At 43.8% G+C, this 25,258-nt stretch overlaps 1 protein-coding gene across 1 annotated transcript in view; it reads right to left on the minus strand.

Moving 5' to 3' along the window:
• ehbp1 (EH domain binding protein 1) overlaps positions 1-25,258 on the minus strand; it is a 173,861-nt gene that overhangs the window by 98,599 nt on the left and 50,004 nt on the right. The window contains 5 exon segments of the mRNA XM_083923469.1: positions 9,870-10,104; positions 12,707-12,968; positions 14,118-14,255; positions 18,651-18,790; positions 21,907-22,088. Of these exon segments, the coding sequence (XP_083779595.1) occupies positions 9,870-10,104; positions 12,707-12,968; positions 14,118-14,255; positions 18,651-18,790; positions 21,907-22,088 (957 nt within the window).

Genomic DNA, 25,258 nt, shown 5'->3' on the forward strand with positions numbered 1-25,258 from the left:
TCATCGGCCACTTTATTAGGCGCACCTGTCCAACTGCTCGTTAACGCAAATTTCTAATCAGCCAATCACACGGCAGCAACCAGTTGCATTCAGGCAGGTAGACATGCTGAAGACGATCTGCTGCAGTTCAAACCGAGCATCAGAACGGGGAAGAAAGGCGATTTAAGTGACTTTGAACGTGGCGTGGTTGTTGGTGCCAGACGGGCTGCTCTGAGTGTTTCACAAACTGCTGATCTACTGGGATTTTCACGCACAACCATCTCTAGGGTTTACAGAGAATGGTCCCAAAAAGAGGAAATATCCAGCGAGTGGCAGTTTTGTGGGCGCAAATGCCTTGTTGATGCCAGAGTAGGCCTGCACGATTCAGGGAAAAATATGAATCACGATTTTTTAGCTTCGAATTGATATCACGATTCTCTGGCACGATTTTTTCCCCCTCACTAAGTGTAAAGTTTACTGCACACATGAACCATGAAAAAACAACAAATTGACGGTACCAAACATAGATTTTATTGGCACAAGCCTGTAAACAAAGGCTTCAATGAACGTAAAAGAAAATAAAGTGCATACTGACCACTGTGGCCATGGTGCAGTATCAAACAGTATCATAATACAACATCAACATCATAATAACTTTAATTGCTGGCCTTTTAGTTGAATATTTCTTGAACCAACACTAAACACTTGCAAATGAAGGCTTCAATGTAAAAAAACAACAAAAAAAAACCACATTCAATTGGCTATTCAAGTAGGCTCTAAAAATTGTAACATAAATAAGCATAAATAAAACACAGGTAGCCAACCTACCAAGGTGTCAGTGACAAAAGTAAATTAATATTAAATTGGCCATTACAAAACAGTAAATTAAATTCTAAAAAGTTGCATAGTGCCTCTTTAATAGTCAGAATATACCTTGATAAAAGAATTTGAATGTAAAATATGAACTATGAACTGTAAACATAAAAAACAACAAGCACGGAAACATTGGCCCAGTAGTTATTTGTTTTAGCCTCTTGTTTCCAGGTCAGTCCTGATGTAAAAATACACCGGCAGAAACAGCCTCTGTCTCTTTAGGAGCCGCTGAGATGCTCTGCCTGCTATTACCGTAATGACCGCATATCTCTGAAAAGCGCAGCGAGTCTGCTTCAGAAACCGTTGGGATTTTTTTTTCGATTGCGCAAATGGTTCAAGATTTACAGTAATTTTTTTTTTTTTAAAAACACGAGAAATCCGGTGAGATCGGTGTAATTGACAAATCTTTTTTTAATACTGGAACTGTCCATTCAAAGGGCCAGCGTTTTTCTTTTACATGGATGCTACTTTTTAAGTTTATTTCAAAATCTCCCGTACCCCCTGGAGTGCCTTCACGTACCCCCATTTGAGAACCACTGTTATACAGGTGAGGGGCTAACTTGGTACAACACACACACACACACACACAGCAACTCACCAATTGCCAGATGTAGCCTATGGCCAAAACATTGGAGCCTGGTCCAGTTGTTGATGGAGATTGCCTTCACGATGTTTGACCCGTTGTCCGTTGTTGTACATGCCATTTTCTCTTCTTCCAACTTCCAACATGCGAGGGCATCCCTCAGTCCCTGTGCCAAGATCTCGCCCGTGTGGTCATCGGGGAAATAAGCCGTTTGTAGGCACTTGCTTTTCATGGTGAAATTAGCGGTTATGAAGTGGACAGTAAGGCTCATGTATGGCTCCATCGTTCGGCTAGACCATAAATCAGTTGTTGTCGCAAAATAATCCGCTTGCTGCACTTCTGCCTGGACTTCAGCCCTCACTTTATTGTACATAGCTGGCAGTACAACATATGAAAAATAGTTACGGGAGGGTATCGAGTAGCGTTTGTCCAATGTATGGATCATCTTACGAAATCCGTCACGTTCTACTGTGTTTATTGGAACCATATCCTTTGCTAGATGGTAAGCAATTGCCTCGGTTATTTCTTTACTCCTACTGGAGTTTTGTGGATATGGTGTCGCATTGTGGAAGGTCTCTAAAATAGATCTCTGCGTTGGACGACTTTCAGATCTCTTAACTTTTTCGGCTTCATCATACTGCATTTTGTGGTGACGTTTGAGGTGCTGGTAAAGATTTGAGGTATTACCTTGCGGTGCTGCAACGACGCCATAGCATGATTTGCAAATTACATTACACTGACCATCGTCGTCTTGTTTGAAACCGGAATACTTCCACACCACAGAATGCGAGCCTTTTTTCGGAACGAGGTCGGTTTGAGATGTAGTTGCCTGATTTTCGTCGCTAAGAACAGGGTTTTCATCAGCCATTTTTTGTCCTGTGTCGCTAGACTAAATTCGGAGATGCTGCGCGCTTTTCCAACTCCCGCTCTCCTCTCGCCACGGCCACATGAGTGAAACACCTGACTTAAAGGCGCAGCGCTCTGCCTGAGCTTTGAGGCTGACGTTAACCTGCAGCACTTTGGAGCGCTCATATCAGAACGAGTTTGTGATGTAGCCGGCTCGTAAAATAATCGAAGTCATTTCAAAATGAAATCGTGCACAGGAGTGAATCGAGATCGCGATTTTATAACGATTAATCGTGCAGGCCTATGCCAGAGGTCAGAGGAGAATGGCTAGACTGGAGCTGATAGAAAGACAACAGTAACTCAAATATCCACTGGTTCTAACAGAGGAATGCAGGAGAGCATCTGTGAACACACAACACCACCTACTTTCTACAGAGAGGGAACAGCAGCAGAAGACCACACTGACACTTCATTAAGCACCCAATGAAGTGACCAGTGAGTGTACAGCCTATATAAGTTAGTTATAAAGATGTGTTTAAAGACATTATGCTGTAAGATTTTTTTCCTTTTCTTTATGTCCTACATCTAAGACTCTGTTAAAAGGTAAGTCAAAGTTATCAGAGAAGATAGAATAACTTTGGAGCGGATATAATGATAACAAGACGTGAGACCTTGGACCGGGCAAAGATGTGAAGACCAGAGATGACTGTCCTTGTCTCTTGGGCTCCCCTCTGTCCTCCGAAAACACCTCCCTCAGTCGTCACGTCAACCTCAGTAACACTTCACTGCGCGGATGCGGTCCTCTCCTGCCGCGAACCCCGGTGAAAGCTAATTAAGAAATATCGCAGCCTTCTGCGAACTCAATTAAATAATGTTAATTTATTCTAATTTCAATTTGGACGTAGTCTGAACTGAAGGAGGGGCTGTGAAAACAAAGTCTGGGAGAGGAAGGAGAGCTCTGGCCTCTGCCTCCCCCCACGGCACAGGAGCTCTCACAACCTGCACAACTCTATTTAATTTGAACCCTCTGATTAACATAAGTAATCACACAAGCCCTTCAACTGAAGGGGAGAAAGAAAACACACCTATAGTGTCGCTTCACTTAGGAAAGAATGATCGTGCAAAAACAGGGGAAAGTGGGTAAAGCCCAGTGTTAGTTTATGTTTTTCTCTCTCAGGGATTTCAACAAAGGACAAAGTAAAGTAATAGCCAAAGAAATGCAGATTTAATTAAGTGGTACAAACCCAAAATACAGTTTGGTGTTTGGTAGTAACCTCTACTTTAGGATCTACGTGTATTTCGAGCAACTTCAACTGTCTTTTGAGTAAATATTAAGATAACATAGAACTTTCTGGTTCAAACTTTTGCCCTTTAAACAGATGCCAGCTTTCAACTTTTCTTTATATGAAAATAAGGGAAATAATTCATGAAGAAGAAACTTGATGAAAAACCCAAAGATCAGAGCATCTAAGTGTAGAGCAGAATAGAGACGGAGAGAAGGAAGGAGGAGCAGGGGATCACTGAATTACCGGGAGGGGTGAAATCAGCCCCGGGGAAAAGAGATGGACTGAATCAGACCAGACAGAGCTCACAACCCGCCCAACAGGAACTCCTTCTGTTCATTTACATTAATCCCACAGACGTTTCCATCCTTCCGGCTCCTTCACAGATGCTAAACTCAAACTTGACGCCTTTGAGGATCTATATCTCCCAGACAGGACGGTGGACAGATATACTGGCATGAGAGACGCCATACTAAAAAAAACAACTATAAAGTAGCAAACGTACTTTGCATTCAAAGCTGAGAGTGGCAGTAGTTACCTTCTCTTGACCACCGAGTGACGCAGACGAAGCCATTTAACCTTCACGTCCTTTGGTCGAGCCGCTAACTGCTCAACTGTGAAGTCCAGTATTTTGAGTGTGCATTGTGTAGGACGACTATCTTTACTCTCAGACTACAGCCACACGACTATGTTTTCATTTTAAAACAGGGTTTCGAACAGGAGAAATATTAAAGCGTAGGACACGTAGAACATCAACGCCTGAGGAAGCCACGGCAGAGGGAGAGGAGCAGCCACACACGAAGGATGAAATCACAGAAAGGTGTGTGATTTGCTGGTGGAAATTGTTTCCAAAGGTCACGGCCTCTGCCTGTCCAAAGTGAAACGCAACCCTGGAGTTAACCCTGCAAAATAAAGATGGGCTCAGCGGTGTCTCCAAATGCTGGAGCGGTGTGGACGTGATGTTAAACAAAAACGCAGTAGTGTGGATGCAAAAATCCTCATTTAACAATTGATAGCACTGTGGTCACTTTAACTCCTCATTATCCAGTTTCTATCCAGTGAGGCACTGTTGCACTTTGTAGATTGTTAATTGTTGTCCCATGTCACTCATGTCGTTGTGTATTCCATCTCTTTTAATTATTCGCTCTGTCATCGTGTGTGTAGTTATTGTGCATTTTACAGTTGTTTTTGCTGCTGACTGTGCTGAAAATCGCCCTCCGGGGAAAATAAAGATCTCTTGACTTGACTTTAATCCAGACACTGTTGTCTAAAACATCAAGGTATGGGACAGACTTTCACCCAGGATGGACGCTAAGAGGAGATAGATATTATTATAGTTATTGGAAGTGTGTCTGTCTCTGTCTTTGTGTCTGTCTTTGTCTCTCTCTGTCCATCTGTCCGTCTTTTCTCTCCCTCTCCCTTCTTTCTCCCCAACCAGTCAAGACAGATGTCCGTCCTCCACAGAGCTGGGTCTGTCTGACGTTCCTGTCTGTTATAGTGAAGGTTTTCAACGCCACCGTACTCTACAGAGGAATTGTTGGGTCTATGTAAATCATAAATAAGTCGTAGAGTGTGGTCTCTACCTACTCTGTAAAGTGTCCTGAGATAACTTTGGTTATGATTTGGCACTGTAAATAAAATTGAATTGAATTGAGAACCTGCATGGAAGAAACATGTACACAAGTGCTGCAGACAGAGATTGCATTAACTGTATGTGCTTTACAATATCTGTACGGATGCTGTAGGTTGTACATCTACATGTACATCTCCAGACCCGGCATGCTAAAAGGTAAATTTGCTAAGCATCGCCCCCCCTGGATTGTCTCAAGATGGAAAAACAAGCAATATGTTAACGCACATGTTTCAATTCATGCATTTGGGGTGTTCAGTGTTGCCGTCTTTTCCTGCTGCTGAACGCGTGTTCCACGGGCACGGATCCAAAGCTTTGAGCTCTTGTAAGAGCTTAATGTAAATCAAATCCATATGTGTAATACCTGTGTATAGAGTAAGTGGGTGCACGCCATATGTCCTGTAGATGTCCCGATTTTTCACAGGCTGGCGTTGAAGTGGGTGGTTTTAATGCAATGACAAGGAGGATAAAACTATACCTACAAGACAAAGTTTAATGCTAAACCCCGAATTAATTCATACATGACAAGGACAAGAGAGTTTAGCGAAGCCAAAATATGACGCTATTCTGATTTAGTGCATAATACTAAGGTATTATAATATTATAATGTCACACACACTGCTCTACCTTGGTCTATTATTCCTTTGAAATAAAGATGCATCTTTCCTGCCTCATCTATTTTTCCTTTCCATTCTTATCTTTTAAATATCAGTCCATGATCACAGGAATATTATTCAACCCTTAAGACTCTTAGCCATTTGTCGGGCGTAACTATGGCGATCAGGCAGTTTAGGCTTATGTTACCTTTGCACTGAATAAATATGTAAAATGCAAATTGGATTGAAGACATGCTAATCTCTTCTAGGTTAGCAAAGACGAGATTTCATTTAAGAAAACACACGTATGAGACATTTCATCGCCTTCAGGGCAGGTTGTAAATGTACAACGGAGTGCGGCTGCTTTCAATATATCAATTTCTATTCACATTCGGAGATTAGACCTAGTTGTTCGCATGTGTGTGTGTTTATCTTGGTCCTACATACCGATTGCCAACATGAATAGTTGGTAGAAATAAATATAAATGGAGAATACACACCTGGAAACCTCCAATATGAGAGAGGTAGAGGTTAGCGGTGTTTTGGGGGAAGGTCATAACTGCCCCAGTACATACTAACTGAACTGAGCCTTAGGCGTGCTAGGAACTATAAGAAGAGATACATACATGCATGCGAGCACAGGCACACATCTATACTCCGTACACGTTCGTAGCGTGATGATGTGTTGGGTTTCGTCTTGGCCTCTCATAGTGGGAATGTCTCCTCTTAATCCTCTCTGACTTCATACATTGAAAGGTCATCTCACAGCCTACACATGGCTGAGGTGAGTGTGTGTGTGTGTGTGTGTGTGTGTGTGTGTGTGTGTGTGTGTGTCTCAGTGTGTGAGTGCGTGTGTGTGTGTGTGTGTGTGTGTGTGTGTGTGTGTGTGTGTGTGTGTGTGTGTGTGTGTGTGTGTGTGTGTCATAGTGTGAATAAGAAAGAGAAACCCATTTACACACTGTATATGTCAACAAACCCTGTAGGCCTCTCCTTGTTTACAGTGAACATCCTATCTCTTCTTCTACTATTCCCTGGCTATCTTTTTCTTCTCTTCCCCCCACTGTTCTCCTCTCCTTTACCCTTCACTATCTTCCACCTATTCTCCTTCACTGCACCCCCCCCTCTTCAATCCTCACCCACTATTCATTCTTTGCCTCCCTCCCTCCCTCCCTCCCTCCATCCCTACCTCCACCCCAAGCTCCAGAGGCAGGGGCATCTCTTGGCGAAGTGTGGCCCACCACAGGCCACTGGCTTTGGGTAATTAAAGTGGTTTAGGCCCCCTCACCCACGGTCACAGGCAACTGCAGCTGGGTGATAAAGGCACTGTGCCATAATTACATGGACGGCCAGCATCACCGCCCAGCTACACTAAAACAGTCAGCTAGCCCGCCGCATGGGGAGGAGGGACGTGTGTGTCTCCCTGTGTGTATAAGTAACTGTAAAGAGTGTGTTTGCGTGTGTGTGTGTGTGTGTGTTTGTGTGTGTGTGTGCACAGGGGGTCAGCACCCCCTTGCGATCGCTCTGCTGTAGTTAAGCCCCCTGTGTTTAAGCCCCACATAGGCTCATTGAGCCCCTACACACACACACACACACACACACACACACACACACACACACACACACACACACACACACACACACACACACACACACACACACACACACACACACACACACACACACACACACACACACACACACACACACACACACACACACACACACACACACACACACACACACACACACACACTCATTTTAACCCCCACCCGTCCCCACTCCCCCAGCCAATCATTCCCCACCAGTGGTCTGACTCCTGCCGTGAGTGTGTGTGACCATCAGCCATTTAATTAGACCCAGCCATGATTTACCTAATTTAAATAAATAAATAAACATACGAAAACACCCCAATAAACAAATACCTATATTCAAATGAGGAGCTGGTGAGTTTCATGAGCATAAAGAATGGGGCAGAAGATGGGATTGTGCAGGCGGAAAAAAAGCTAATGTAAGAACCACACACACACACACACACACACCCACACACACACACACACAAAATGAAGAATAGTAAGCAGACTTGCCAAAAGCTGTGGAGTTCTGGGATTTTAGGGTTTCGTTTATGTTAAAGATGAACTTATTTAGTGTTATTAACTAAATAAGATTTTACATCTTTTGTATTTCATAAACTAATTGAAACTTTGGCCACGTCACACAAACATTCCTGAGTAGGGATGCTCGATATTGGCTTTTCTGCCGATATCCGATATTCCGATATTGTCCAACCCTTAATTTCCGATACCGATATCACCCGATACCGATATCACCTGATACCGATATATGCAGCCTTTTTACACCAAAATTCATCACATATCACCTATTATGGAATTAACACATTATGCCTAATTTTATGTGATGCCCCACTTGATGCATACATAAATGCAACACGGCTTTTCAAATGTAAACACAGTCTGTACAAAATAAGTTAATGAAAAAAGTGCCATTCATTTAATTGTTTGTGTTTTTAGAGAGAATATTTAGCCTCAAACACACTACAGACAACATCACAACAAGGAAGATGCATAGCTTCAGTCCAGAGTAGTAAACAAACTTAGTTTTCTTTTTCCAGACTGAGTAACGACTGAGCCGGAACTTGACAAATAATACAATCAATAAATTAGCAGTTAAGCTCAACATGCTAACCTGCATTGGATCTAACGGATACAGCACCAGAAATTAGCTTCTCGACGTGACGGTAAACAACGCTGTACAGTTCGGGTAAACACTGGTCTGAGAAATACTTGTGACTGGGCGTTATACAGACATAACGGGGCTCGAGAAACTCCACGCGTTTGGTGAATCCGGCATCCTGAACGATAGCAAAAGTCTGTTTCTCGGTGTCGGCTGTTGCTTCTTTTCATCACTTTGCTGCACAGATGTAGCGTTTAACTCCGCATGATTCTTCTTGAGGTGGGTGATCAAATGTGATGTAGTAAAGGAAGACGCCTTGTTTCCTCCTCTCATTACCGACGCCTTGCAGTCATTGCAAAGCGCACATTTACTGTTAGGAGGTGACACTTGGAAATACTTCCAAACCACGGACATCTCATGCACCGGGAGAGCTGAAGCTTGTTAGCCACGGTTAGCAACCTACGAGTCTAGCGTGTTGTTGTTGTTATACGTCATCAAGCACGCGCCTGTAAACGGCCCGTGTTGCATTCAGGTACACTCGGAAATGCTGAAGCCTACGGCCCGTGTTGCATTCAGGTACACTCGGAAATGCTGAAGCCTACAGAACTAACATCGGTTGTAAAAACCCGATACCGATAATTCCCGATATTACATTTTTAACTCAATATCGGCCGATAATATCGGTGGGCCGATATTATCGGACATCCCTATTCCTGAGGGTTAGTGAAATCAGACTTCAAATAAACTCCTCCTTCGTATGTCTACGTGATGGGGAGTTCACGAAGAAGCAGAGTTCAGATTACTGTGGGTTTTGGAGAATCTCTCTCAGAGAAGCTGAGAGATATATCACATTATTTCTGATGTGACCTTTCAATTCATTTAAGGCATTGAACTCTGACCCTTATTCAACTATAACTGCAGAAAAGGACTCCTGTATTTAGGGCTGCTAACCGCACCTTTTGTTGGTACCGAGGTGTGATATAAATCACAATTAAGTTAATAATATGTTCTTGTACAGCTGCTTGTGTTTAGGCAACAGTTCATATTTGCCTTGTGTTATTAAAGATTATTTTTAGGAATTTATATAAACTTTATTAAACAGAAGAGCTGAAAAATGACAGAAAAAGAAAGAGAGGGGGCGGGGGGAGGATTTCGAACCAAGGCCGATGCCAAGGACTCAGCCTACATGGGGCGCACAATCTACCCGGTGAGCTACTGGTCGCCCCAAAACAACAGCCTCAACCTCAACATTGTTCTTGGAAAACTAGTTAAAACATCCAAACCCACTATGCATTAAGTACCAGGCTGCAACACACTGTATTCGCTAAAAGCCTATTTTCTGTTTGTCGTGACATGTGTCTGTCGTGGGCGTAGATCAAGTTGTTTACCTTTGGGGAAGAGGAGGCCAGCTCTCTCCCCCTCACTGCTGCGACTGCGCTTGGCCCGACCGACTGGGCTCTCTCCCCGTCTGGGCCGGAGCCGGGTTTAGGAGCTAGCGGACTGGGGGCGACGCCAGGGCTGGAACTCGGGGGCGGGGGAGCCCTCCTCTTCTGATTGCTGCCCACGTCCAGTGAGGGGCCGCCGACAGGGCTGGATGTCCTTGGCTCGTAGAACGGGTTGGATCTGAGAGAGTAGGGAAAGGGGAGGTGACCGATGAGAGCAAGACGTGACAAACAGCTGTCGTGTTACGGGCATGGATCCTACACAGCCTCCATTATTAAATTATTAAGCTTTATATGACCTTTTGCCTTAAAGATCAACAGTGTTTGTAGTCACAATTACTGTTAAGACTGCACAAAACTGTCGGATACAGATTTACACAAGTAACATTATGAATCCCTATTTGGTGAAATGACTGCGTAATGATAATTACCAGCACTTTAAACCCATATTTGGCTCCAACTGCCCATTGTTTGGTTAAACAGAAGTCATTTGCTAGGTGGAAATGAGAGTTTGGTGCAATACAATGAACAACACACCCAAGTGGTAAGGTAATAGAAGATGCAGGTGCACTGGGGTCAGGTCTGCGTGACCTCATATCCTTACTGCCCAAGGTGGACTAATGACAGATAGACAGGAGCACGAACACACACGCACACATGCACACACACAGGCAAGTAAGCGCTGAAACACACACACATACCAAAGTGTTATCAATATACGGGCATGCTTGTGGCACTGAAAGCAGGGGCATGGCCTTAAGACACTCACTCAACATGCAACATGCAATCCTAAACAAACAAGAGAATTGGATGCGGAGGGTGGGGGTGAGAGCGAGAGTGAGAAAGAAAAAGGCTGATTGACTAGGTATGTCTGAAAGAGAAGGTTGGAGCTACTCAGTGTCTATCCGACTGCAGAGCAATACGGAGAGGGGCAAAAAAGAAGGGAAGTGAAGAAAAGAAAAGCAGGCAGGCCTAGAGCCGTTTTTAACAGACCAGCGCTGGCTAAAAGACATGTGAAAGGGCTCCAGTCACAACACGGCGCTGCCCTCTTGAACTTTCTATTCTGCACAGCACCGCTCCTGGTGTAAGCGACGCAGCAAAAGAAACACGCCAGTCAATAACCTGTCTGTCTTTAGACAGCCGAGAGGACTAAAGCGTATGGCCGTGACAGCTTCACTCAACGGCCAAAACCTACAAGTTTACGTTTACAATTTAGGCACGGCCACTTGTCTTCAGGGGTCGTCTGTGCAGAGTGCTGTCAAATACATTTTGTTCCAGCTCTTAGTCACTGATTAAATGTTATCATGCAGACGTGCAGAGGTGGTAACAGATGTCCCCTCTTTCACTGCGTGATTTCTCTTACTTTTAAGCCAAACTTGCCAACTGGGCAGCAAAAAGATCTGTCCAGCTCTGTTGTCATTGCGATTCTGTTTTTTGGATGGTAGACACATAAAGTATTATAGCTGCTATATGTCATCTATTAATGCACTATTACGTCAAACTACAGACGTAAAATGTTGTAACTGGGTATTTGTAGCTGAGCTTAACTGATGTTAAGATTGAAAAGAAAAGATGGGAGAAGGAAGGCAAGCAGGATGAAAGAGGTGAAATACAAATGAGCAGAGTCTGGGGAGGAAGTTATAGAGGATGGCAAGGAGGGAAAGTATGGGGCAACATGTTGATAGGGGGGAGAGGGGAGGAGGGAATGGAGGGAGACAAGGTGAAAGAATGCAGTGAAACAACAGGGCCCTTGTTCCCGTTGAAAGAGCTGCCTCGTCACTCTGCCCTGACGGGGGGGCTACAAGTACCCCTTTATAAGGAGGGGTCCTGCACGACTTTGCCTGCCAACAGTAACCAAGCTGTGCGGCCCGGATCCTCCCAGACTGCCTCCACTATGAGCTCCTCACAGTCATGGGAACCTTGTCAGTAGGGTAAACTCAACAGTTTAGGAAAGTGTTTATCCAAATCCCTCTAGCAAACAATATAACATAAGCTTCTCTCCTCTGACATACACAAGAGGTTAACCGCACCGTAAACCTACAGAAAGGGGCTTCAGGACTCTTTATATTGTGCCGATGCAAGTGAAAGTGTGACTAATGCAAATCAAAGTGGATGCGAGGTGTACGTTCTTTCCTTTTTTGAAATGGGGTTCGCACGCCGTCAGTTTGGAGAAGCAGGCAGGAGTAAATACATGGAAGCTGCTGTTTTAGGTGCGTAAAGAAGCCACACTTCAAAATAAAAACAGTTGAAGTGTGCGCTATATTTGGGATATTTTCAGAGCGCTACCTTTGCCAACAAACAGCCCAACTACGATTTTAGACTTTAAGACTATTTAGACATTTAGACTTTCCAAGGTTTATGGAATAAAGAAATACAAGTAAATAAAAATGAATGATTATGACAGCAATGAAAAATGCTGTGGAGACGAGAGGATCCCTTCATGTCGGCCTCTAACGAAGAGACGGGCTGAATGAAAGAGAGGAGAAACTTCCGGCTGTCTGATGGCAAAAATATTCTAAACATAGCGTACACTAAAATATAATTGGTACATTGCTTAGCTTCTGTGTCAGTACTCTTGTGTATTCCTTCAGACTGGTTTTAGGTTGACTGTCACCTACAGGAGTTAATACACTGACTATCGCCAAGAACCTCACCAACCCCACTCCAAAAAAGCTGAAATACCCCTTTAAGTGTCATCTGTCATGATATTTGCCATGTCAGGGTTCATATATTTCACCGATCCCCGAGTCAGCTGATGCAACATAACAGCAACAAAGTCTTACTCGTCAAGCTCCTCCTCCTCGTTGTGAGCGACGTCAGCGTACAAGTACTTGCTCATGTCGACAGGGCGCACTCCCTTCCTCTGCCTGGGCTTGGGGGGTTCTGGGTCTGGCTGGAGGTCCACGTCCTGGTCGGGCTCGTCGAAGGGGTTCCCCGGGGATGTTTCTGTCTCAGGCTCGTCCGGCTCATCGAATGGATTCGAGGCGTCGTGGTCATAGAAGGAATCATCGACCCGCTGCCTTAAGACCGGCTGGGCAGGGGGCTCTGTTTTCAGAGAGTAGAGGGCACTGACTGCATATACAACACATACCATACAGGACTTGTAAAACAGTCTCTTCTTTATTTGACAGGAACTAAAGTAGCTTGTCACCCCACTGGGTTAGAGAGTTGGACAGCAGAGGGGGGTCAAAATAAAAGAGACAGTAGTCTTGGTAACTAGCTAAGAATTATGGGAAGGTTTTCGTTGCCACCGTACTCTACGGGGGAATTGTTGGGTCTTTGCCTACTCTGTGAAGTGTCCTGAGATAACTTTTGTTAGATTTGGCACTATAAATAAAATTTAATTGAAATGAATCATGGACCTTGGTGCCTTTTTAGATACCTTATAAAGAAATATATGAGCGACACATAACCTGTGGATGTATTATGCTAATGTCAGTAGCATTTGCTTCCCTTCAGATCCCTCCATCCATTTCCTTAACTCATGTTCGTTTATCCATATTTATTGCACGTTAATCCACTTGGAAGACAATTAAGACTAAGATACGGTTATCTGTTGGAGTCAGAGTTTTAATAGTTTAGTTGTATTATAGTTGGCCCAAAAAAACTAGTATAACTTTGCTAAATGCAACAATTTAAAAATGCTTTTTGTGTGCAGAGATCCACAGGAACTGACACACATGCATACCTACACACAGCTGCTACTGAACAAAAAATAGGAACCATACCATCCCCCCAAACCAAATGAAACCAGTAATCTATGTTAAGTTTCAATACTGGTAATACGATTAGGATTTACATGAATTCAAGAAAGCCTAGATCAATGACAATAAGGTTCAGATTAAACAAGCAAACAGGCATCAAAGTGGGAGCTTTATGTGTGTGGGAGCCACTCAAAAACAAATAATCCATACTAATACACCTGGCTACACAGATGGTCAGACAAAAATATTGGTTTAGCTGTCTGACGGAAAGCACTGAAGCCTACCTGCTACAGTTACACATGACTTCCCATGTTCAAGGTATGTGCACATCCAAAACCTCCACCTGTCATTCCTCTGACATGACCCAAAATAAACACTTTTATTGTGGTAACTTCACCTTAAGATCAAAGCCTGACACCAAACATCCATCCACCATGATCAAAATCAGACTGATTAGGTTTTTGTCACCTCCTGACAAAGTCGACCGTACCTTCCTCGTCGGGATCATCAAACGGGTTCAGGTGGTTCGGATGAAGGTCGTCATCGGGCTCATCGAAGGGGTTTGAGCCCATGGCAGGAGACGCTTCTGGATCCTCGTCTTCCAGGAAGTTCAGCTTGTTGATGAGCTCTGTTGCCACAGAGTCAAACATGAAGTCACACACACGAACAACAGAGTCAAAAAACAACAGCTACAGAACAAAATCCCAAAATGAAATGAAATACAAACATTCACAAACCCAAATATACCAATATCTGCACTTTGGAGTGAACCATGGGCATAAAGACCATTCAGTCTAAACTTCTGTGCTCCTCCGCCACTCAGGACCACTTCAATGCATGTACAGCAGTGGCAGTCTGGGAGAATTTGTGTGGTATGGACTGTGGGGGACAGCGAAGGCAGTAGAGAGTTGCTATGGAGATCCTGGTTGGAGAGGCGGAGAATTGTCCACTTTATCTTCATCATCCTCACTGTAGCTCAATCGCATGCTGCCAGGGTGCGGGTCAGTTTGAAAGAGAGTGTAAATGTGTGTGAGGCAGATGCCAAGAAGTGCTGCTGAGCGCTAAGAAACTGGAAAAAGTGCTGTGTGAATGCGAGTGTGTCCCTCGGTCTATATGTAGGGTGGCTGTGTGAAGTGGTGGACTCTGATAAGAGGTGCAGCACGTTTTTCTTGCCTCTTGCTGACAACATTCAGGACCCATTTAAGGCCATGGAAAGTGCACATGTGCATGAGTGTGTCTTTGCATCTGCATGCTGTCGCAGCAGGGTTTGTGACTGCTGAGGAAGTAACTTGAGAATTTAAAAAACAACAACAGCATAAGGTCACTTGTGTTTTCAAGTCACAGGACAAGTGGAAAACTTGTGTGTGAAAATGTGAGGCTGCTTAAAGAAGTTTTGCGTTGGTCATGTATTACAGAAAACCCCCAGTGTGCAGGCTAATTTAAAATAAATAATTACTCTCCTACTGAACAGTTAACCCTGAACTACTGATGAGGAGCTAGCCAGCAAAACCACGCAGTTTAGACTTTGTGGCGAGAAGGAAAACTTTTACTCTTGTTTAGTCTGGACTAATTGAGACGTTCCACTGACCCAACTGCATCTAAAGCTCTTTTCACACTGGCCAAAAACCCCACTAACACCCACTAACACTTTGGTCTTTGATGGGAAAGGTTGTAATTCCCGGGACACATACTCCAGCTCCGGTCAGAAGTGACGGAAACATGACACGGACGCTATTTTTTGGCCATGAGTTGCCTACGTCGGTATCTTCTGCTACTCTCTGTCATCTCAGCCACAAAACTCATCCATCTTCGCCCAACCAGCACTTGGAAATTGTCCCAAATTAGAATAAGTAACAGATATAAAAAAGGAAGTAACCACCTAATTTAGTGGGAAAAGAGTACGACTGCTTTACTGCTCTGAAGCGTCTCACCAGCTTGAGAATACCACAGATCCAATACACAGTTCAATTGAAAACATCTTCCTTGAAAGAGGTTGTTGTTTTTTGGTGTTAAGAACGGTTTGTTTGGATAACGTTTACCTGGTCTGGTTCACTACCAATTGCAGTAAAAGAACAGGCAAGGCAACACGGTCCAAAAACAAAGAATAGGAACCAAAAGGATAACCACCAACAGATGTGTTCACAACACCTCGTACAGCACATCACCACATGGACCAAGATCACTTGTAAAACCACATTACCACAACACGATCACAATACCAATGACAAGGAGGATTGGGGGACGGGGGTGTTTGAGTCAAAGAGAGAGAGAGAGAGAGAAACAAAAAGAGAGGAAAGCTGGAAAGGGAAGGATTAAGAAAAAGAAATGTATGGAGAGAAACTGTGGTAATGAATGGTGGTGTAGAGGTGACACAATGATGAAAGAGGAGTCAGGAACACAGGATGAGAGAAAGGTGAAAAAAGACCTTGGGAGGAAGCGGCAGGCTTAGCGGTTGCTTTGCGTGCTCGCTTAAGGACACCATCATCATCATCATCATCATCCCCATGTAAGCAGCTGAGGGCATTCAACTGGTTTACTATCTCTGTAAACGACAGGGCCATACAGGAAGGGAGGAAGGAAGAATAGCAGTGAACAAGGCAAAATAACCTTCGAGAATACACACACACACACACACACACGCACGCACAAACACACACCATTTGATATCACATTTACTGTTTATACGTACACAATGAGAGTTGACCTTGGATTATGTTCGCAGTGTTATTGCTTTCGTTAAACTAACTAGCTGTACAAAAATGAAGCCAAAATATCCTGAACGCGAGCACCGCCATCTTGTAATTTTGCAACCAAATACAGTCACGATGTTTGTTTAGAAAAACGAAAGAAAACGGGGCGAGGAACAACTGGATGAACTCTCCTCTCGTTCCCCTAATTTACCTGTTGGGCCACAGACTAAAGAATATGACGCCACCCAAAACTAGCAGTTCATCCGACCGGAGGTGAGATGTTGCCGATTAAATTTGATCAAAGACGCTAGCAAAACAACACAGTACATTAAATAAGCACGACAGAAACGTCACATAGTTCTGTCAAGCGTGTTTAACAGTTACGGCTGAAAATTAGAACAGAAATAAAAAAGGTTTACTAATTTTAGATTTCTCTGCAATGTAAATCAACCGTATTTGCCAAACATCAGCATGATCAGAATTAGCTTCGAATGAAAGAAACCATCTTTGGGAAAAATATATTTTAGGTGTACTTTGAGTTTTTAGTTTGACTGATGTACCATCCTCTAAGGACGCACTCACACTGTCCATCCATACCGTGCCCCGTGCTTTAGGATACTTTTGTGCGTCTTGTCGACTGTTGTTGAATATTTTCATCCGACCAAATCTGCAGTAAACACTCAACCTCCACATCACACCAACGTGAACCTTTCTCCGCCATTGTTTTAAATGTCCGCGCATGGTCCCTCCTTCTTTTCTCTATGTCCCAACAGGCATCGTGCTCGCGCTCGTACACGTGCGCACGCTCGTACACGTGCGCACGCTCGTGCTCGTACATGTGCAAACGTGCTTTACAAAAGTTGAACCTCTCCCAAACGGGCCGTGGACGGCAAGCGTACCGCTCCTAGACGGTTGCACTCACACTGGTCAAATGAACTAGACTTTAGCCGTGAAACGTGCTTGGGTACGGTATGGATGGACAGTGTGAGTGCGCCCTAACATGGAATGGGGCCAGACTTATAACCCGTACTGCAACCAGCCACCAGGGGGTGATACGGATGTTTTGGCTCCACTGTTTTTGAGCTGTCAAGCCGTTCGTCTTTATATACAGTCTGTGCTCCAAATACATACACAACACTGATATCTGTGCACAGGAGCGTGTATACTTTAACGTGTAAATGCTTTATTTCAACTGTTCACTGGACATTAGGTACACAAGTTTTATTTTACATTACTTGTTTTTCAAGAAGCTTTCATAGCTGAGTTTTCTACATGGTTACCTTGGTAGGTAGAACATGCAACACTCACACACAACCACATACACACTTAAACTGACAAACAATACACCCACAAAATATATATTCATGGAGATGTACAGTACATCCTTGTTAGGTGCAACATATCCTCTTTTCATGTTTTACATACTGTAAGTAAAAGATAAAAAGAGAAGATATGTTTTGCAGGGTGTGCAGCATTAGTATTGCTGCAGTAGTTTGCTGGTTTGTTGGGCAGGAAGCATTCAGAGAAAAGACGCGATAGTGGGGAGTTTTGGCAGCTTGGCGAGGCCTTTGATTCACAGAGGCACGCTAGTGAAGCATCGCTGTAGGCGCTCAATGCATATACATATAAATGAGACAAAGAGCGGGGAAGGGAAAACAAAGGAGGGAAGGCATGAAGCTTAACATGAAGAAAAGTTGGATTAAGCAAAGCAGGACCCATACATTGGACCACAGAATGAATCTTCAAAATGTATGTATGGAAGCCGCAATAAGTCGACTCGTACTCCAACACAGGAAGGAAGCCGGGAACAAGGAGCGGCGGGGATAGCGGGAAAGAAAGTGTAAGCAATAGAAAATAACTTGAAGCGGACAAAACACTGTAAATGAAACTCTTGAATTTATAATCTTGTGTATGCGAGCGTGCACACTTACAGAAGCAGACACTTGGGAAAACAAAAAGAGTCAAGAAAGAAGCAGCGTTGATGCCCCACTGAAGCCTTGGTCTGGTTATTCTTGTCTGGTGATTATTCAGGAGGGATGGAGGTTTTATCCACCAAGTAGTCAGTTTAGGAAGATGGCAGCATTTGAGACATTTGACAAGGTGATTCACTAGCTGCCAAAATATCAGACTTACCATTAACGCAGCTGGTGACTGACAGCAAAGGAAAAGTTATCACTGATGAGCGTGAATTACTATGCTAATGTCTAATGGCTGATTCAAGCAAAGCAGTGATCTGTGTGACTTTGATCAACATCAGCTGACATCAGTTTTCCCGATCCCACAAAATCATGCATCCGTCTGAGGAAGAGAAAGTGCTTCGTGTCCGTTTTCACCTGTGATCTTGGCAGCCTTCTCCTCCTGGTTGACCCGGTTCTCCTCGTCCTCCTCGTTCTCCTCCTCGAAGTCGTCCAGGTTGCCGATGTCAGCCTGCTTCATGCTCATCAGGCTGGCCAGGCTTTGCATGTCCTCATCACTGCACCACAAACAGACCCAATCTCATGTTCACTGGTAGAAACCGCACTCGAAACAGATCCATATCATGCACACTCGTGTAGTGCCTGTTGAACTGCTCATTAAAACAACTACACAGTTGAGTCACGCCCTGAGTAACACTCCTGCCATGATGAAGTTGCGTCCCCTTGCAATGCTCGAGCATACACGTCATTTGCTAACAGCTAGCGATTTGGAACCAGGCTATTTCCAGGAACAAACATCGTTTTCATTTCGAAAAGTTTGCAGATTCTTTCAAATGTTTGTTTGTCTTTCTTCATCTGTTCTTCAATGCAGGGCTGCCAAAACTGCTATATGGGTTATTTCATATCATGAGAACAATTTACATCATGATTAAACATGTTCTCTGGTAATTCAATAACCATGGTAATAAAAAGCCCATGTTGTATACTCCTGTGTGAATTGAATATGTGACAAATATTTTCTCATTTTATTAAGAACAAGTGCAAAACAGAGAAATATTTCACTTCAGATTTTCTGGGAATTGAATTGAGTTAGTATGTGCTGGATATTATAATTTTAGATGCCGTAATTTTGCATCTCGATATATGATTTCATCACAATACGATTCCTCTGAAAGTCGATAAATGATCATATCAGATTATCGCCAGGTTCTACTTGAAGGCACTGTGGCGAGCGACGGAGAGCAAGCTATACCCAGAATGCTGTTCTGTGGTGTAACAGTTATAATAGGGGTCCCATCTCCATCTCAATACACTAAACAGAGCATACATAACGCAAACGTACTACGAATATATATGTCCCGTAGATTTCAAGAGCTCGCATTTGACACTGCACTTCCTTGTGAAGTCCATCAGACGGTTGTCGAGAGACTCCTTTCATTTTAGCTCGATTATGTTTTAAAAAAAACAAAACTAGACCATCTATACCTGTTTATGGTGATGACACTCCCTAAATGGATGAACAACTACCAGAGATTAAGACAAAAAATAGAGAAAACGATGCATAAATGGATGAACGAATGAATAAAAATGCATCAGCGTTGTATTTTAAACCTACAGCTCTCACCAACAAGGCTGCCAACAGCTGGATCACATTAGGTTTATCACAGCTCTCCGTCTTTATCTTTCTGTCACCACTCGCTCGTTTCTTCACTTCAGACCTCTTCTCTACAACTGTTAGAATACCTAAGACTTCTTACTCTACTCACATTTTAAGCTTTTGTCTCTCATCCCTGGTCGTCCATCTCTCCTCTCTCACTCTTTTCCATCCAAACATTTTTCTCTTATTCCCCCCTTGCCGCCACTTTATACACAAACGCATCAACTTCTACAGTATCCCTTGTATTTTATGTAGTCTTGTGTAAACCCCCCTCGGTCCCTTAAAAACCACTGCTCCATCATAATCAGTGTATTCTCCTCTCTGTTCTTTGTGTTTGGTGTTTCCCAGGCCCAGAGGCTCATTTGAACCGGTGTGATTGAGTTTGTTTGTGTGTGGTCGACATCATTCCCCGAAGGGTTAACAGGGGTTACGCACCATCGACCCGCCGTCCGCGCCACAACAAAGGCCTTGTTGCTCTGCTCTCGCTCGGCGTGTGTGTGTGTGAGCGCCAGTCTTTAAATGAAAGTTGCTACTATCAAATTAGAATGAATAACAAAACGGCAAACACCGCAACTGAGAGTGTGTGTCCTCAAATGAAAGTTGGCGATATCAAAGATGAATCTGAGACTGAATGAGAAGCTGCAAACACTGTGTGTGTGTGTGTGTGTGTGTGTCTGCAAATTAAACTTTGTGCAATCAAAGAATGTCAGACCAATGTGCGAAATGTGTGTGCATACATTATGTTTGTGTATATTCTTATACATGGTTAAATACATGGGTACACATTGAGTAGAAACACACACATTTCCAGAGCTGAGGACGTCACGTCTGGTATATTTCTAAAAGTCTTGCAATTGCCAGAGGGATGTCGCTTTATGAGATTTTGAAGTCACCATGAGGAAATATCAGGGTTTCACAGTTTTCAGGTTATTATTAAGGGTCTTTAATACCCGTTGATCTACTTTAGGGGCAGCAGTAGTTCAGTCCATAGGTGACGTGGCTGGGAAACGTAGGGTCGCTGGTTCAAGTCCCTGTGTGGACCATGTATGGAGTGTGGACTGGTGGCTAGAGAGGTGCCAGTTCATCTCCTGGGCGCTACCGAACCCCCAACCGCTCGGGGCGCTGGTCACTGGCAGCCCCCTCGCTCTAACATCTCTCCTTAATTGCATGTATAGGTCCTGTCTGTGCATGTGTGTATTTCGGGCCTGTGTGTGTAACATGATTAATAATAAGAGTGAAAAAATTAAATTTCCCCATTGTGGGATAAATAAAGTAATTCTTCTTCTTTATATTGAAAACAGAGGGTTCAGCACGTACCCCTAGAACTGGAGTGACATCCAGGTAACTACTACATAGGCACCCACAAGATTCAGAAAGTAAACATAAAACACTGGAAAGACTTAGTCAAGTTATCCCCAAAGCAATTTCTGGTTAACCAAGTCCAGTTGCTTTTGACTGAAATTGCTTCGGGGATGACGATGACCTGGACATATGGGAATATTCACAGGCCTTCGTAAAGGGACATTTGCTAGTTAGGTTCTTTGACTTGAGCATAAAGGGCTGGAGGATTTTCTCAAACATGTTGGAGCATATTCCCTGCGTTGGATCCTTTGTAGTCACTTTTTAACGGCACGCTTTTCAAACTGAATATCCATCTTCTACAACAACTCCCAGACCTTTTTTGGCAGATATAAGGAACAATTATAAAGCTTATTTTTTAGGGCTTTTATTTACTTTTTATGACTTTTTGTAACTTGCAAGATTCGTTTCCACAGGGCAACAATGCAGGAATCAGGACACCATGGATATCGTAGCTTTTACAATTCTTATGGTTAAGAAACGTCCATGTTATGTAACCGCGGTTATGGCAAAATAGGTTCATCCCAACATCCGTATTGGCAATAAAAACTTTAATACTCAAAAAAGGCAGTGAAGAGGAGTTTACACCTCAAAAACAGAACATTATGAGCTTCTAACTATTTAGGAAAGGCGTCACATGAGGGGACCAAGACTTACGTGGCCTTTCCCTCACGGAGGAAGATGCAGGAGAGGGAGAACTGCAGCGTGGCCGACACCACCTTCTTGGACAGTGGCTTGAACTTGAGTTTGACGTCCGTCTGTGTGGGCATTGGACTGGCGTACTGTTTCATGTTTATACTGCTGGTGGCCAAGGCCTTCCTCCGCCCTGATGGAGACTCCTGGAGAGGGAGAGAAACATGAAGAACATATTTCTCAGTGCATGGCATAGATCAGGGCTGCCCCACCCTGCTCCTGGGGGGCCACTGTCCTGCATGTTTTAGGTTTCTCTCTGCTCCAACACACCTGAGTCTAATGATGTGCTCGTTATCAAGCAGCTGAAGCTCGTCACAGGTTTGAAAATCGTATGTTAGAGCAGGGAGGAACCTTAAACATCCAGGACGGTGGCCCTCCAGGAGCAGGATTGGGCAGCCCTGGCATAGACACTACAGGGATCACATGCAAAATAAAGAAGACGCAGCAAAGAGGCCTTTTTTATTTAATGTTAGGATATTCTATCCTTTGTACGAGGTTTTAAATCCTCCTTTGGGGAACACGTATTAAAGGTTCAGTAAAGTGCAGGATGTACAATTAATTTTAAGACTTTTCTTCATGACTCACAATGACTGGTGATTACAACATCCACAAATCCAGAAATAATGGTCTATTTGGTAAATCCAGAACAAGCTCAAATGTGTGCCGTCCTGCGTCCCTCATTGTGAATTCAGTTGTGAAATCCTTCCGGATATTTTCTATCAAAGGTCCACGCGGAAGACATATTTGCTGCTCCTTCTTTTCAGAGATGTGCTCTGGGGCCAGGGGCTAGCAGTCAAATTGGAATTCGGGAATATGCCACAGACCAGCTGATAAGAGTTATAGAATCAGTGACAGTGTGTGGGTGTGGGTGTGCGTGTACGTGTGCATGTATATGCAAGCCGCTCACCAGAGGACAGTGTGTGAAAAATAAGAACTGCCGGAAAGCCTGGTCACTGACTGCTCGATATGGAAACTAAACAGTTGGGGATGTTCCAGTCTTTTCTCTCCCCCCCTCCCTGAATCGATGGGTTTCGTCTGCTGCAGGTCTGGCTGTCGAAGCCCCACGCTGTCAGTGAATAGCAGACTGGTTCACCCCCTCGCTGTGTTGATACCACTCTTATACCATGTTCTCCTTCTCTGTCGTGCCTCCGCTGTTTTTACAGATTCTGTTTTTGAGATGAAACTGACACATTTTCCCAGTTAGCTGATAGGTGCTCATTTGCATAAGGAGAGAGTGAATCTACGGACAAGACGCTGTGCACGCGTCCCTTCGCAGGCCATGTGAAATGAGAGCAGCAGGCAGTGGTAACACACATGTATGCTCTTCAAATCTGTCTGCTCTCCCATTATTTTTGCCTCTTTTCACTGTTTGGATGTCTAAAAACAGCATATGTAACTGTACACACACCTACACCCACACCGACACACACACACACTTATGTTATTATACCACAGAAAAATACCTTCTCGTCTGAGCTGTGAACGGAGCCCCAAGGATTCATCCTCTCATGCACACAATGCCGAAGAAAAGCCGAGCAGCCAGCTCTCTTTCACACAACACCGGTTCGAGAGCACATATACATATACACATACACTCTGGCGTGTATGCTAGATAAAGCGATACGAGCTCTTTACATTGCCTGTTTCCTGATGTCTTCACACACACAAAAACGCACACACACGTGAGAGGTTTTGCCTCTGTGGGGAAAACTCAATCTCAGCCTTATCGCTGAGGGCCGCAGGGCATTCATTCATACACACACATACCCACAGAGTTGGTATCAGTGCAGAGTGGTAAAGCTATTGGTAATATAGTGAGAAACTATGTAAGCTTCAAATAGGGGCTAGAAATCTGTGGGCCGGCCAACACTTATCAACACGGCATGTAAATGTGTACTGTGACTTCCATTCTCACTATTCAAAACACTATCAGCGTGAGTGCTGCAGCCAAGGTACGAGAAATTTAACTTATTGTGGTTGAAAATAGTTGAGAGGGGGACACAAGGAATACTGTCTTCAGCCAGATCGGTTCCTTAAACCATTGAGACGACAAAGCGTGATGACTATTGGGATCACAACATAAAGTTATATCTCCGTGCAAAACAAAAACGTCCTGATCAGACACACTCTCTTTCTCTGATAAGTTAGGATCCAAACGTTCAGGATTTGGTCCGGGAATTAAATTACCACCTGCCAAACACAGATGAAACGTCGGCTGTCGCAGGTAAAGATATTAGCTCAGCTAACCGTGGTAGATAGGTTTTTCCATGGTCAAAAATAGTCAGGGATTAGGGTTACACAAATGACTCCATATTTCTACTGTCTGGTTTCACTGACAGTGTTAGAAATGGCAGAAATGTTGAGCTGAGGGAAAAATAATACATTGAATAAAAACCGCTCCTTCTGAAGCTACACATCTTTGTGCCTCGATGGAATCTTAACAAATGCAATTGTTGGGGGAGTGGTAGCGGTAGCGGCAGTAGCTCAGTCCATCGGTGACTTGGCTGGGAAACGGCGGGTCGCTGGTTCGAGGTCCCTGTGTGGACCATTAATGGAGCGTGGACTGGTGGCTGGAGAGGTGCCAGTTCATCTCTTGGGCACTGCTGAGATGCTGTTGAGCACGACACCGAACCCCCAACTGCTCGGGGCGCTGATCCATTGGCAGCCCCCTCACTCTGACATCACTCCATCAATTGCATGTATATAGGTCCTGTTTGTGCGTGTGTGTATTTCGGGCCTGTGTGTGTAACCTGAATAATAACAGAGTGAAAAAATAGAAATTTCTCTTGCAGGATAAAGAAAAGGACATCTTCTTGTATTTGTTTTTCTTCAAATGTTGTGTAACCTTGCAAAAGACACAACAGAGTGGTTGATGATGTTGTTGGTGGTGGTGTTCGGGGGACACAGGACAGATTTCTCTGGGTTTGAACATTGTTGGAAACATTTGGGATAAACCAAGTACACAGCCCGACAAAGTATTTAACATAGGCTTGGTTTTACGCATTCAAATGCAGAACAGTTATGCATCTTTTACTCGTTCTTTCCATCAGTACGATGCCTTAAAAACAACCGGTATATTAATTGATTGAACAACTGATTCATAACTCATTAAAAGTATCTATTCAGTGCTGGATCTCGTTCTTTTTAGTGAGCGTTGGCATGTGGCGTCAAAAGCAACGTCGTCTATGAGAGGTTGACGGTGTGAAGCCCAGATGAGCTGAGGAAATTCTGAGATATATGAGATATAAAACCTAATATTGTACTGACAAAGACAATCTGATTCTCTGACCTCCATCCCCCTGTTTCTATTCTGCCT

Source organism: Echiichthys vipera (assembly GCF_963691815.1).
Source record: "Echiichthys vipera genome assembly, chromosome: 11".
Taxonomy (NCBI): Eukaryota; Metazoa; Chordata; class Actinopteri; order Perciformes; family Trachinidae; genus Echiichthys; species Echiichthys vipera.